This window comes from Alligator sinensis, unplaced genomic scaffold (genome assembly GCF_000455745.1).
Source record: "Alligator sinensis unplaced genomic scaffold, ASM45574v1 scaffold677_1, whole genome shotgun sequence".
Classification (NCBI taxonomy): domain Eukaryota; kingdom Metazoa; phylum Chordata; order Crocodylia; family Alligatoridae; genus Alligator; species Alligator sinensis.
This window is the reverse complement of record NW_005842276.1, coordinates 1,034,984-1,049,048: the sequence shown is the minus strand read 5'-3', so window position 1 is coordinate 1,049,048 and position 14,065 is coordinate 1,034,984. Positions and strand designations below refer to the sequence as shown.

At 40.4% G+C, this 14,065-nt stretch overlaps 2 protein-coding genes across 2 annotated transcripts in view; one reads left to right on the top strand and one right to left on the bottom strand.

The window, feature by feature from the left end:
• USP14 (ubiquitin specific peptidase 14) overlaps positions 1 to 2,223 on the top strand; it is a gene marked incomplete at its 5' end in the record, with an annotated part of 30,498 nt that extends 28,275 nt beyond the window's left edge. Inside the window, 2 exons of the mRNA XM_025209263.1 lie at positions 1,194 to 1,301; positions 1,481 to 2,223. Coding sequence (XP_025065048.1) covers positions 1,194 to 1,301; positions 1,481 to 1,632 — 260 coding nt within the window. The remainder of the gene's footprint in view (positions 1 to 1,193; positions 1,302 to 1,480) is intronic.
• A 4,514-nt stretch (positions 2,224 to 6,737) lies between these two features.
• The window catches only part of THOC1 (THO complex 1), a 31,194-nt gene continuing 23,866 nt past the window's right edge, over positions 6,738 to 14,065 (bottom strand). Inside the window, exons 16-21 of the mRNA XM_025209262.1 lie at positions 12,991 to 13,086; positions 12,027 to 12,092; positions 11,178 to 11,261; positions 10,825 to 10,972; positions 9,491 to 9,569; positions 6,738 to 7,141 (exon numbers count right to left, since the gene is read on the bottom strand). Coding sequence (XP_025065047.1) covers positions 6,846 to 7,141; positions 9,491 to 9,569; positions 10,825 to 10,972; positions 11,178 to 11,261; positions 12,027 to 12,092; positions 12,991 to 13,086 — 769 coding nt within the window. The 3' untranslated portion in view covers positions 6,738 to 6,845. The remainder of the gene's footprint in view (positions 7,142 to 9,490; positions 9,570 to 10,824; positions 10,973 to 11,177; positions 11,262 to 12,026; positions 12,093 to 12,990; positions 13,087 to 14,065) is intronic.

Sequence of the window (14,065 nt, the reverse complement as noted above, 5' to 3'; positions counted from 1 at the left end):
TTGGCAGGGGATTATGCTGTGGTACAGGCAACCCCCACTTAGTGCTCTTAATTGGTTCCTGAAAAACCGAGCGTTAAGCAAAACCGAAAGTATTTGACAACCCACAATGGCAACTTCGAGAGTTATAATGAAACTCACTGAGCACTAATTGAAATCTGGTATCAATTTAAAGTGAGCATTATTGCGAAACAGTGCTAAGCGGGGGTTGCCTGTACCAGTACTGAAGTTATTCAAAGCTGTCTTTGCACATGAATTATGGCTCTTGTCTTCTACACAATTTTGTTTATAATCCTGGGACATTAAGAATATCTGTTCTTACTGTAAATTTGTATTAAAACTTGACACACAACCTTCAAAATGACTTTCCAGTAGTTTACTGGGAAGACTAGACTACCTTAGGGGCAGAAGGAGAATAGTTTCCGAAAGCAGTGTTGGCAAGTGAAATAAGATCCATTTTAAGTTCAGTGGACTCAGTTTATAACATGTGATCCATTGCTCCTGTCAGTTCTCTTTAATCTAGGTAGTAGAGTTGAATTCAGTGATTCCACTATGTGATAAAGTATATTGCATGTGACAGAGACGACCTGATCAGGGTGCAAGACCTGGGGCAAATCAGCCTGTGTGGAGCCCCGCCCCTGGATGCGAGGAAGCCAATTTGGGAGGTGGGGGGAGTGCCCAGCGGCTGGATGTGAAGCCAACAGCAGTACAGAATCGCTGCGGCTGTTCCTCCTGGCCTTGGGACCCCCCAAAGCACAGGGCCCAGGGTGGTTTCCCCAGTTTGCACCCCCCCCAGGGATGTCCTTGTTTATGAATTGCAGTTCTGTCACAAGGGGGATAAACGTTGAAAAGCTTGAGTGGTGATTGAGTGTTAAAGATGCAAAATCAGCTATTCTTGAACTTTATTTATGCAAAATGTTGTTTTGCAATCTCGAAACTGTGTTGTAACCTGGAGAACTGCAGTTTGGAGTGTTAGTGTATTCACTAGACAGCTTATACCAGATAAGCAAAATCTACCTCTTGACAGAACGGAATAAAACCGACTTTTTTATTCAAACCAAAATGTATGATCCACAAGAGCTTTTAGATCTAGTAGGCAGTCATGGCAACTATAAAACTATATGCAGGTTGTTTTTCCATGGAGCTCGTGGTCACTAATGTTTGTTAATTAGGGTGATGATTTTTTCTCTCCCCAGATATTGGTTCCAACAACTGTGGTTATTATGACCTGCAAGCAGTACTAACACATCAGGGAAGATCTAGTTCCTCTGGTCACTATGTATCATGGGTTAAAAGGAAACAAGGTACTAAGAGCTTTGGAAAAGAACTTACCTAACTGTACTTGTTAACTCCTTCGGTATGTTTGTAGACTGAGCCTTGGCCTTGCAATGACATCCTTTTCCTTTAAAGGATAGAAAGCATTCAAAACCCACTCAGTTTTTAGTCATCAAGAATTACAAGTCTCTCTCTTGTTTTTCTGTAGATGAATGGATCAAGTTTGATGATGACAAAGTCAGCATTGTTACACCTGAAGACATTTTGAGGTTATCTGGGGGCGGAGACTGGCATATAGCTTATGTTCTACTCTACGGGCCTCGCAGAATTGAAGTAACTGAAGATGAAGCTGAACAGTAGTCTTCATTTTTTGTCATTTCTGCCTAGGTGTGAAATAAATGATTACTGATGATTTCTTTAACCCCAGCGCTTTAATGATGGAGATGTACTTTTGTTCAAACCACTCTTACATGAAGAGGGAAATTATTTTAAACCAATTTGTGTACCAAAAAACAATTAGTCATTGCTGGACTGTGCTGCCACTGTGTTGGCAACAACACTTAAAACAATTTTGATGTCTTGCCAGAACAATATTTTCTTTAAAAAACAAAAAAACAAATCTAAAATGGTGGCTCTACATGCACCTCTTCCTGTCCCTTCCTCATCCCCTCCAATTTCATCAACCAGATATTTATTACACACCTATTCTTACATCATTTGTTGCTCTTGCATGGTTTATACCACAGTTCAATAGCTGTCCATCCTTTACCTTGCCTGACTTTTGCCAGGAAGGTAGAAGAGATATTGTTGCCTCGTTATGTAACTCAGTGCTGCTGCCCACAGCCAACAACCATGGCTACAATCAAGTATTTGTCCAGCCTGACCTGCTGACTCAGTCTGTTCTGTTGCTGGCATTTCATGACTTTAAAATAAATTGTGATCAATAACAAAGATGCCTTTTATGTATTTAACATTTACACTCCCATGCAAAATCTCTGTTTTTGTAGAGCAGACACTGATGCCTCTTACTTACGATAATAGCTCTAATGCTCCCTGACAAGAGTAGTGGTCCTTCTGTACCCAACAATACAGTTTGCTTAAAATAATCCTTACAATTATGGACATCAACATGGAAACAAATATATTTTTCAGATCTATGATGCCTCTTGTATGATGGGAGGTTGCCATTTACTTGAGGTCATCCATGGAAACTGTTAGTATTCCTATTGGTTATAAGAACTACTATGCTTTGCTTTTGGATCCAGACAGCATTAAGCTTCTGAATTAAGGTACCATTATACCTGAAGAGCTGTTTTATCAAAAGGTGTTCTTGTACTGACTGGGTAGGCAGGCTTTTTAAGGAAGCTGTATTAGTACAGAAGTATCTTGTTTCCATTCGTAATTTGGGTTGGGGAGAGCAGGTGTCTAGTACTTCTGGAAACAGCAGAGAGTCGGCATATAGACCTGTTGTAAAGTATACGGTCAAGCACGCATTTCTACCATTTATTCCAAAATGCAGTACAGCCACATTTAGCTGTCCTGAACTACTAGAATTTTTCTGTACCAAGGATCTTAGGTTCTGCTGGGTTCCTTATAACACATGACCAAAGAATCTGGTAATTTGTGATTTATTTTTTTTAAAGCTTTAAGGTAGTTTAGAAGCACACTTACCCTTTTATGTTGCTATACAATAATAGAAATAAGCAAAATGTAAGTCTGATTCAATGCTTTGTAAACATTTTTAAGTCACAGATGTGCCCAGAAACAATAAGCCAAGAGTCTAACTATATAAATCTTAGTAGAGGAAATGTGCTTATGGAATAAGAGGGAGGTAGTGCATGTTAGTCTGAAGTCAAGCAGGAGATAGGGTAGATTTGCACCTTAAAGCTATTGCACTTTTGATTTAGTCTATCAGATATTTCTCAATATCAGATGAAGTAAGCTACTGCTTATGAAAGCATGTGCATCTGATAAGGTGTAAATCTACCCAGTTTTAAGTGCTTCAGCACTGGGAAGAAACCATCCCTCGACTCAAAGCCACATGCTTAAGTGTAATCTATGGACTCAGGCACTCCAGACAGGAAGTGCAACCTTTATTCTGACTCTGCATCTGTAATTCTTGTAAAGACTACTTATAGGAGACCCCTTCTCCTTTAGTGCGCTAATCTGAGTCATGCTGCAGTTGCACAGCTATCTTCCCTCAATACCCAGCCTTATATCACACCTCAAGTCCTCCACTGATGTGGAACTAGGGCCTCATGAGACTGACCTAAAAGCCATCAATAAGATGGCTGGCTATCAATCAAGCCACCCAGCAGGGTTTGAATATCTATCACTCCCCCAGCTTCAACTGAAAATGCTGAGCACTTCCGTAAATTGGGCATTCAGACAGAATGAAATTAGTAACCACCTCTGAAAACATATAAAAATGGCTCACCTAGCATTCCCAAGTCTGATACAGCTGCACATGAAAGTTCTCTCACATTTGGCTAATAACTGTCTGTGCTCTTCCTTCAGCCTGCTAAGCTATTTCTACCTTTCCAACTTTGAGTAAATGAAGCGTGATCCTACAGCCAACAAATTCAGACATGATATAAGTGAACTCCTTAGGCACTCCTTAGGAAAAATAATCCTTAACCTGATCACAGTCCTTTACAGGTAAGACAGAAATGATAATGTGTAGACAAAATTAATTCTAGTATTTCCTTAATCTGAAGACTTGATTTAGCAAAATTACTGTGCTTAAAATGTAATTTCCTAAAATGGCTCTATAAAGCAAGGTAAGTTTTGTGGTGCAGATATGCTTCAAGCCTCTAATCCAGCAATGAGGCTTGGTATTCATAGGCTCCAGGTCCACAATACAGACCTCTCCCACTTGGCTTGAGTAATTAGATTGTTCTACAGTGGTGAGCAGATGCTTCAAAGGATATGTGCATGGCCTCAGCAATTTATACAAGGAATGTTTGGAGAAAATACTGAGTTTTTGATGCTGGAGTGCCAGGCATTAGGGGGTTAGTCACGGCAGTCAAGCACGCATTTCTACCATTTATTCCAAAATGCAGTCCAGCCACATTTAGCAGATAAAGTCTTGCTCTGAAAAAGCACTGGTGTGCATAAAGTCAGTCCACAGAATAGTAACGTGCCTGGTTCCAAATCTACAATCCTGTACTCTGCCAAGGCTTTCCCCTCACCATAAATCTTGCATGAGACCCCAAAATTACTGGGCTATAAGTGATTTCTAAATAGAGCTGACACTGCTTCCTTCCTACAGTCCAGCTGGGATTGTGGAGCTGCCCTAAAACCAGCTGAGAACAGGACTGGCCCCTGCTAAGATTTTAAAAGATTTTATGCTAGTCAGAGAAACTACAACTTCTTGTAGGAGGCATCTTCAACTGACAATGTCAGTTACTATGCTGGATACTATGCCTAGAAGTTTCTTAGAATAGATGATACCGTGAGAAGAGCTGGAGCATTTGGCAGTTTCCTTGTAGGATGTAAGGACTAAAAGGTGAGGGAGAGGCTTGCTATGCAAGGAAGTGCTCAGCAGCAGGAGGAATAAATCAATAAAACCATTTTTAGGCAGTGGAGTCTTACTTCTACCTCAGGTACTCTGTCTTCTGTCCGTTCCCTCCAGTGCTGCTGGGGATGGAGGGAGAGGCCTCTTCTTCCTGTATCATACAGTTGCCCAGTGATTCCAATGTCCTTACTGTTACAAAGCAGAGCTCCTCCTATTCTGCTTTTTGCAGAGGCAGGGAAGTATGTACAAGCCATGTTTCAACATAATTTTGCAAAACTTCTGGGTGGCTCTGCTCCAGTCTGCTGTTGAGAAATGTTTCCTGCAACAACTGATTTCTACAGCAACACAGATTCTGTACTCATGGAAAAATTGTTTCTAGGCAGCAGTTCTCAGGCCTTTAAACTGATTATAAACATCAACACTTTCCCCCTCAAGAGGCTGTTCATAAAAGTATTGTACCATGAGCACTATTTGGAAGATTAGAAAAGAAACTCCAGCAAAGGAGGACATTCCTCCTTTCAGCACAATGGCATTTGTATTTCGTTTTCCTTCCTTACCCCTTACACTTCCTACTTTACTTCTCTTAGGAGGGATGGATGACTCAGGTGAGGTTTGTTTTTTTTTATAGCAATACAACAGTTTTAAGATGATGCTTTGAAAACTTGTCAGAACACTTCAGGAGAAGGTACTATGTCAGAGCATATGCTCATCAGGTTATCAAGTAGAGTTTACTCGGCACATCATAAACCGATCCAAATGAACAACTGTACAAAGATTACTTCTATCTGAAAGGGTCTTTTCTGTGATACATACAATGGGCCAGAGACGCATTTCACCATTAACACGGAAGCTGGAATCGAAAAGCGTTTCTGGGAACCTCTCATACTCAACTAATTCTATCTACCTTCAGTATTGTTTGCCTAGTCCTCCCGAGTTCTCATGGACAAGGAAACAGTGACCAAGGGAACTAACATCAGGTTCTAGTCACTGGAAACTTCCATTTAGAGATCCAGAACAAGGATAATCTGGCAAATAAAAAAGAGAAAAAGGTATTTGTATTTCCTGCACTGTATTAAGCCTAGAATGAAGAAATCCAGACCTATGCAACAAGGACCACAACTCCCCTCAGAAGGAAGGATACTACCTCAAGCCCCATAACATCCTACTTCTAAAGTGCAGTCTTCTATCAGAAGAGCTCTGTCACAGAGCTCCAGCTTCACCCTTAAAGTAAACCACATCCCCCTTCCTTAATGTTTTACTCAAGTCCAAATATTTCACGTAACTGACAAAGATGCTGGAATTGCCACACTGGATTAGACCCAGTCCAACTATCCCACCGGACAGCAGCCTGCAGCCAATGCTACAAAAAAACCCTCCCAAACCCGCTCCCTCCCCTCCCCCCCACAATAAACCATGCCCTCCTTGGCAAACATGATAATCCTCCATCCCCATGATAGCTTCAACCTAACCCTTAATGTCAGGGCTTGAAGTAGGCAGGTTTAAAAAAATAAATAATGCATCCTGTACTAGCCATTCTTGTTATCCACAAAAGTGTCCAGGCCAGTTCTGAATTGTGAGTTAGGTTCATGGTCTCAGTGAGATTTCTATGCTCAAGTCTCATAGTTCCTTTTATCCATTTTACATTTCCACCTTTAAGCCACACTGTATGTCTCTTACTCCTACCTCATGCTTCTATTGGGAGATGGGAGTCAAGTCAGTAGTGCCAATTTTACCCCAAAAAGCCACACAAAAGTTGTATATAAGTATACAGAAGCCCTGGGTCTCTCTGTGGCCTGTCTTCTGAAGGTACCAAGCTACCAGTCTACCACAGGCATCAAAAAAGCTCTTTCCCATTTCCAAAATGTAAGGCAGACCTGGGATTTACTATTTCTGGTTCAGCATTCCTAATGAAGTCTTCATTTCTCAGAAATTCTATGCAACTAAACAATGTTATATAAAGGTTTTATTGTTTACTAAACAGAAGAGACCTATTGAATCTCCCGTAGCAACAATAGTCACAATTATTTCAACAAATTTTTTTTTGCTCTGAGAGAAGTTAACTATTGTTTTCAGTATCATTTGTTAGGCTTTCAGCAAGGTCATTTAATCCAGCTTTGTTCAGTGCAGTGATCAGGTTCTCGGGTATGGCATGTGCCCCCTCTTGATCCTGCCAGGCAACCAGCAGTTGCTTTGCTCTCATCTTCACATCTTCACTGTCTGACTCAATCTGTCTTATATCACGGTCCTTCATTTCCAGGTACGGAGCAAGCACCTTCCACTGCTCTCCCAGCTTGTTAGCAAATGACTCAATTTGTTCCCCTGTCATAGGTTTGTCCCGTTGGACTTCTGGACCTTAAAAAAAGCACACAAAAAAAAAAGACTTAGACTGCAGGTAAAGCTCCTTTGGACTTTAGGCTTAGACTCTGGCTGTTCTATTCCTTTCAGTCAAAAACCAAAAACCAAAAAACAAACCCTTGTATACTTCAAACCCCATCTAAGCAGTGTTTAAAAACAATCAATTTACATAAACTATTCACTCTTGGGGGCTAGGAAGGAACTTCACTGCTAGTGAACATCTCTCAATAACATACAGCTGAGGGTTTTTACAACACTGGTATGATTAGGTACAGCAACTGAATCTCAGGAGCAACCATCCCTGTAACTGACAATCCCTGGCTAGTCACCTGCTAGTCGCTGCAATTTTCAATCCCAGTAATGATGGTTGTCTCACCATCTAAAGCTGTCATTGGAATATCATTGTATTTGTAAAAAAGTATGTCAGTGAAATCATGCAGAGTGAACCTGATTGTCTCTGTTCACAGAATCATAGAAAAGTAGGACTGGAAGGGACCTCCAGAGGTCATCTAGTCCAAGCCCCTGCCTATGACAGGATCATCACTATCTAAATCAGCCTACACAAACCTACTGTCTAACCTATTAGCAAAACTGCATAGGCAACCCCAAACACATAACACCCTGGCCTGCCACTAGTAAAGCAGGGGGACCACAGCAGCCAATGTCCTGCTGCTACAAAATTTGTTTAAATATGCTTAAGAAATGAATATTGTAGAAAATAAAATGCCTCATTCCTTAAATCTTATTACTGAAGGCCCAGAAAGGGAATATATTGAGTCTTCCTGCCTATGGCACATGATGCCCAGGCTTTTAAACCAGTTTGTCTACATTATTATACTTAATATACTCTCTCTTATTTACACTTTTGCCATCAAGATAAAAAACAATAAACTGTGTCTTGCTGGGAAGACAAATGCTGCAGAGATTATACAAGTGAGTTTACAGATTTGTAGGAAATCATGGACCGCAATCAGTATGGTTTAATGGCTACATATATTTGCACACAGTCTTCTCAAAATATATTAATAGATGAATAACTTAAACATAGAGTTGGGTTATCCTGTTTTACATTGCTGTCTCCCCTCACACAGTTTCAAGAGCCAGATGGCATACTTTGAAAGCTTAACTCCCTCTGATACTTATCAGTCACACTACCTTATAGCAACTAAACTCATGACATCAAGTGAAAGGAACTGAAGGCCATGAACAATAGACGACAAAAGCACTCTGAACATTTCCACAATTGCTAAGGAGCACAGTGTCCACCAACTGCATCAGTTCACAGCCACCCCAGCTTTCCCCTAGGAGGTTTAAAATGAGATGGAAAATCAGTAAGGTGGTGGTGGGAAGGCTGTTCCAGGTGGGGCTAAGCTAAAGAGAAGACTTGCATTAGCAGTAGTGGAATTTGGAAAGGAAGGGAGAAGAGGTGCTGGATGAAACAGAAAAATGGAGCAGACATGTACATAGAAGCCTGCAGAATTTTTTAAACAGGAAAACTTATCTGACCTCAAACGGGATGTGAATGGGCAAGTAGCAAAGGTTTCTGGAGATGGAGCAATTTCACTTGGAACTTGCAGGAGCAATCTGCACATGCTGGGTAGAGCACGAATAGCAGGAAGCCACAGAGGGAAAGGTGGAATGAGATGAAGGCATGGATAAGGATGGAGAAGGGCAAATGCACAGACAAAGGAGACAGCAGAGGAGAGTTATGAGTAAGAATATGGCAAGGTAACAGGCAGGAAGCAAATGTGAGGTTGAATTTAAAAGAAGCTACTGAGTTTATCAGGAGGGATTTTCCTCTCATAGGCAAGCTTCTTCCTGTGTGGTGTTTAGATAGAAATACAGTAAGGATCTCATAGAGATCATGGAGACAGGAAGTACTTCACAAGGTGTTATGGACCTGTAAGTAGACTCTGTCCTGGAAGTACCTTGTGAGTCTATAAGCAGACATCCCACGGTAATTTAATGCTCAAAGAGCAGCTAGGACAGGCAGAGAAGCAGTCAAAGAAACCTCCATCCATAACTATACTGTCATTGTATTATCAGCATCTAGTCCCATGGTAAAAACCTACCACCCAACAAGAATATTGAGATTCTAATTAAAGTGTTCATGGTCTAACTAAATTTTAGTTGGACACTCAATGATGCACATTTTGGGGCACTAAGTGATTGCTAGCTTAGTGGGATGTGAAATGGCCATTGTTTTTCATGTGAACACCAGTGCTAAACATTTACAGGTCAGAAACATGGGGATAAACAGGATGGATGACCTAGGGGGTAAAACACAGCTTCTACATATGCATCAAGAGTGAAACTTTGAAAAGACCAAGAACATGCAAGCCTTACTTTCATTGTTTTCCTTTAATAAAGCATCATTATCTTCCTCATCTTCATCCTCGCCTGTTTTTATTTCTTCAGAAGGAGGCTACAATGAAAGAACTGAATATCATTGGATGACTTCTGTATTTAAAGAGAAATTTTATAGCTGCGATGGTCCCTGGCATGCCTGCTAGAATGGAAAATTTGACAGAACCCATTTGTAAAAAAAATACCCATTTGTTAGTCTTCTGTATCCAAAACCCTAGTAACAAATGTTCTAATAATAAAAAATGCCAGATGACCTGGTCTCACAGGAATATCTCCAATTCTTTTCAAGATAGCAAAAGCTAAGTATTTGATACACAAAGATTCCTTGCTTTAGAGGAAATCAGTCATCTCCCTATAAGTCCAGGAGAGTGAGCATTTCAGTGCCTTTCCTGTCCTTCCTATTCCCTATTTTTCACTCAAGCCTCCCCCCAGTTTCCTTTTTGTATTACCTGAAGGTGACATACAACAAAAACCAACACTGATGCAGGGTGCTTGGGGGGGCAGGGCAGAGGCAGGAAGGACCGGTGGCTTCTTTAGGATGAATAAAGGTCTGAGAGGTTGAACAAAAGACTCCCATTTGTTCTACATTTGAACTTAAGGTCTCATCTAGTGAATTTTTTCTGTAGAATCTGCTGGATGATGAGCTAAACTACACAAAGTAAAATCTGACTGAAAAGGAAGAATCATTCAAGTGCTTAGAACTTTAAAAATATATATATATTTACAGCCAGTTAACTCAAGTGACTGATTAAAAAAAACTTTTCTGGTAATATCTGAAAACCATATTTTTCTCCCATCTCAACAGCTGAGAAAACTTGCAAACACAAAGCCTGAGTCCTCCAAGGCTGACTTGCAACAAAATAGGCATAACTAGAACAGTAAATCCTGATATTTCTGAGGCAAAAGGATTTAATCTCACAATCTTTTGGACTTTCTTTATACACCATTAAAGGAAATAAGGCCCCAAAGTCAGCATCACTTTTTTTTGTGGCTTTATTCAGCAGCACAAGAGAAGCTGCCCCTCAGCACACAAAATCCTAATGTTTCTATAAATATTTTGAGTCATAGTCAATTGTTTAACAAGCCAAATTTTAAGCGCTTAACAGCAAATCATCAGTTCCAAAGTTAACGCCATGAAGGCTTTTAATGGATCAGACTATTTGCAAGTTTTATATTAACACACAAACACTCCTGCAAATATAATTCCTTTGCCATACGCCCAAAATCTACTCCCCTGCCAAGTCTACAGAATAAGGGACAATCAGGAGGCCAGTCAGTTCTATCTGAAATAAGTATCGGGTCACATTACATACCGGCAGTTCCTTGGCCAATTTGATTACCATGTTTTCTAGGTATTCTGGTAAACTCTTAAACTGTTGATTTGTCGGCTGGAAGAAGTGGGGACTTCTGCGTGCCAGTAACCTTAATGCTCTCCATCCATAGTTAGAATTGTTTACAGCTCTATAATGATAAAGTTAACTGTCATTTATACAAGACAGAGAAACAGATCCCAAATGTTCTGAAATCCCTACCATGTGGTTTGAGGGCTATTAACCTTCTATGCAGAAGGGCAGGCCAGCACAGAGACCACTGCTACAGAGAACAGGCCCTTTCCTTTAGCAACCCAAACAAACATTAATGAAGACACAAAATAAAGAAAACCTACTTGTACGCATTTTCAACCATGTTTTCAGGATCTGCCTGCTCAATAGCTTCTTCAAAGAACTCCTCCAGCGTTGGCATGTACTCCCTGTGAAACAAGAATGAACGCTTCATACCCCACACACTTAAATCTTCCCTTATCTGTCTTCTCTGGTTCGCTCATGCACATTACTCACCCTTAAACAGTTGGATCTATTACAACCCAATTCTGCAACCCTCACCTGCTATGCAGACTATTCAGTCAACCAGTGGGGGCCAAACTTTTTGGCAGGCATGACATACGTTAGGCCCATACCCTCACTGAGTACCACTCTGATCCCTTTTCCTCACCTGATCTGCTGCTCATCTTTCTGCTTCCTGGCCTGTGCACCCTGCCTGATCTGATGCTCTGCTTTCTGGTCCCTGCCCTATCTGCCAGTGTGCTTCCTGTCTCCTCACCAATCTGTTGCATGCCACACACAAAAGCTGCCTAAGCCACTTGTGGCAGCCATGCGGCAGGTTAGCCACCCCTGCAGTAAACAATGTGACTATTAGCCTGAGTGTACACCACTCAGCATGAAAGGGTTGTAAATTTGGGCTTTTAGGTATGGTTTTATTCTATTAAAGATCAACAAGAACTGTTGACAAAATGTTATTAGCCCCCTAGACATAGATGTTTTAGATTAAAAGATTTTTGAGAGACAAGGAATGAACTAAGCTATAATCTGTCTCTCTGAGCATAAACAGCGCTGCATTACTTATATAAATACTCTGCATGTTTCGCTTGCTAGAGCAAACAAATAGCTTTTTAATTGTACATAATCATAGTGCTGGAAGTTGGGTTGGAGGTAAAGAAATACCTTTTCCTACTTACCTACTGTCAGATTTACAAGCTTCCATGTTGTCAGGACACAAATTCCAAAGCCGCGTGAGCTCCTCACTGCAAAGAGGAACACAAGTAGGTGGGTTAAATCAGTTAATGAACGATTAAGGTGGAAGGATGAAAGAAGTATTCTGCCCGAATTTCTCATATGACATACACAGACCTGGAATGTTTTGGATTCATATCAGTAAATGACAAGTCCCATTCGTCTTTGCAAACTATTAGGGTAGGTGCGTATTAGGAATTGATTGGTGATTTGGGATCAGAAACAGAATAAAGTTTGAAAAGCTTGTCCCTGGGATGTGTGTGTTAGATGGAGCAATTAACTTTATATTCTGGAGAGGACTCTCAGTTAACCAACTGATAAGGGCATGGAGTTCAACAAGGTTGAGGAAGCTCTCCTTCCTGAGGCTAGCTAAACATCTACAATGGTAAAATAAAGAACCTCTTGCTTCTACTGATAAAGATGAAACTAAATCAGTACAGTATCTGGTTGTAATATTTTGCATTTCATTATTAGTTATTTTGCAAAGCAATGTACTGACAATAAGGAGTTTATGGCCCCAGGAGCTTATAAATTAACTTAGTCATAAAAAAAATATACAGATACACAAAATGCTGAAAGATACACAAGGATTTTTGGAGTGTTACAGAGACCAGTGTGTATAGGTTTTACAGAAATAATGTATTTTAAGTGAGGATATAAGGTAGGAGAGGCAAATTAGATTCAATGAGTATAACAGATGGCCCAGAAAATAATCAGAGATGGAAATGGCCAAACAGAAGCAACTTCCAAGGGGATAAATTTTAGAGGTATGAAAGAATTTAACAGACCCTGATATCAGCCCAAGTAGCATTTCAGAAATTAATTCACAAAAAAATATCGCACTTTATACAGCACAAGTGTCACTGATACAAAAACACCATGCACCATGGAAACAATAAGTTAACATACTTCCCCATCAAAATTTTTTTGTTTGGTCCTCTTCCTAGGAAATCCTCTGGGGCTGGTCTCTTTCTCACAGGTCTTATCGGCTTCAAATCTGGTGGTCTAAGAGTAAAAAGTAAAAAAAAAAAATCACTTTCTGAGTGTCAGAATGACAGCACTTGGTGGTCCAAACTAAAGACCTTCATATGGTTTGTGGCTGAATATGAGTGCAAACTGGACATAGGAGAGATAAGCCATGGGGGTTTTCTTTTGCATTTGCCCGATACTATATTGCACCTTTAATTCAAGAGATAACTATGAATCAGATTCATATCACACCTCAAATCTTCCATTTATTCCAGCAGTCTATATGTAATCTACTCTGTTTATGTCACTTGCGCACCATCTATCTGGGAATTTAAGTTTCTTTTCCATAACACATCCAATGCTACAGAATCAGAATGGAAACCCTGGACCACCAAGGAGTCTAAGGGAAGACCTACCCAGAACTTTCAAACCCTGGCTGAGACTGAGACAAGTAGAACAGCCACTGGTGGAGTTGAGCCTTTTATAATTACACATGGCTTTAGAGTTTCTTAGCAAATTTCTCTCTTCCCTTGCCCATTCTATCATTTCTTCAAACTGGAATCATGAAGCAATTCCACCAGATCCCCAGACCCAATGCACTGTTGAGCTAACTTCTCACTGCTGAAGGTGCCAGTTAATCTGTGTAGATGGGTGAGGATGAAAGGCACTGGAACATAACCTTAGACACATTTAGTCTAAAGTCTGGGTTTTGCACATGGCCTGTATCAAATTGCACAAAAAGCTTTTGTTGGCTGGCTGTACCCAGGCAACCTTTTCTTTCTTTCACATCAGTAACCACAACCAAGTAGTTGCCTAATGACAACTAGTCACCTGAGGACAACTAGTCATTCAAGGGTTTTTTTTATGTAAAATTCCAGCAGAGATCTACAGTCTATGCTATTCCATTGGAGTCATACCAACAGGTATTCCCTTAGAGGGAATTCATCTCTCAAGAGAGAAGATATATACAAAAGTAACATAGCTTATGCAGTCCCATTCTTTCAGCCTGAAATCT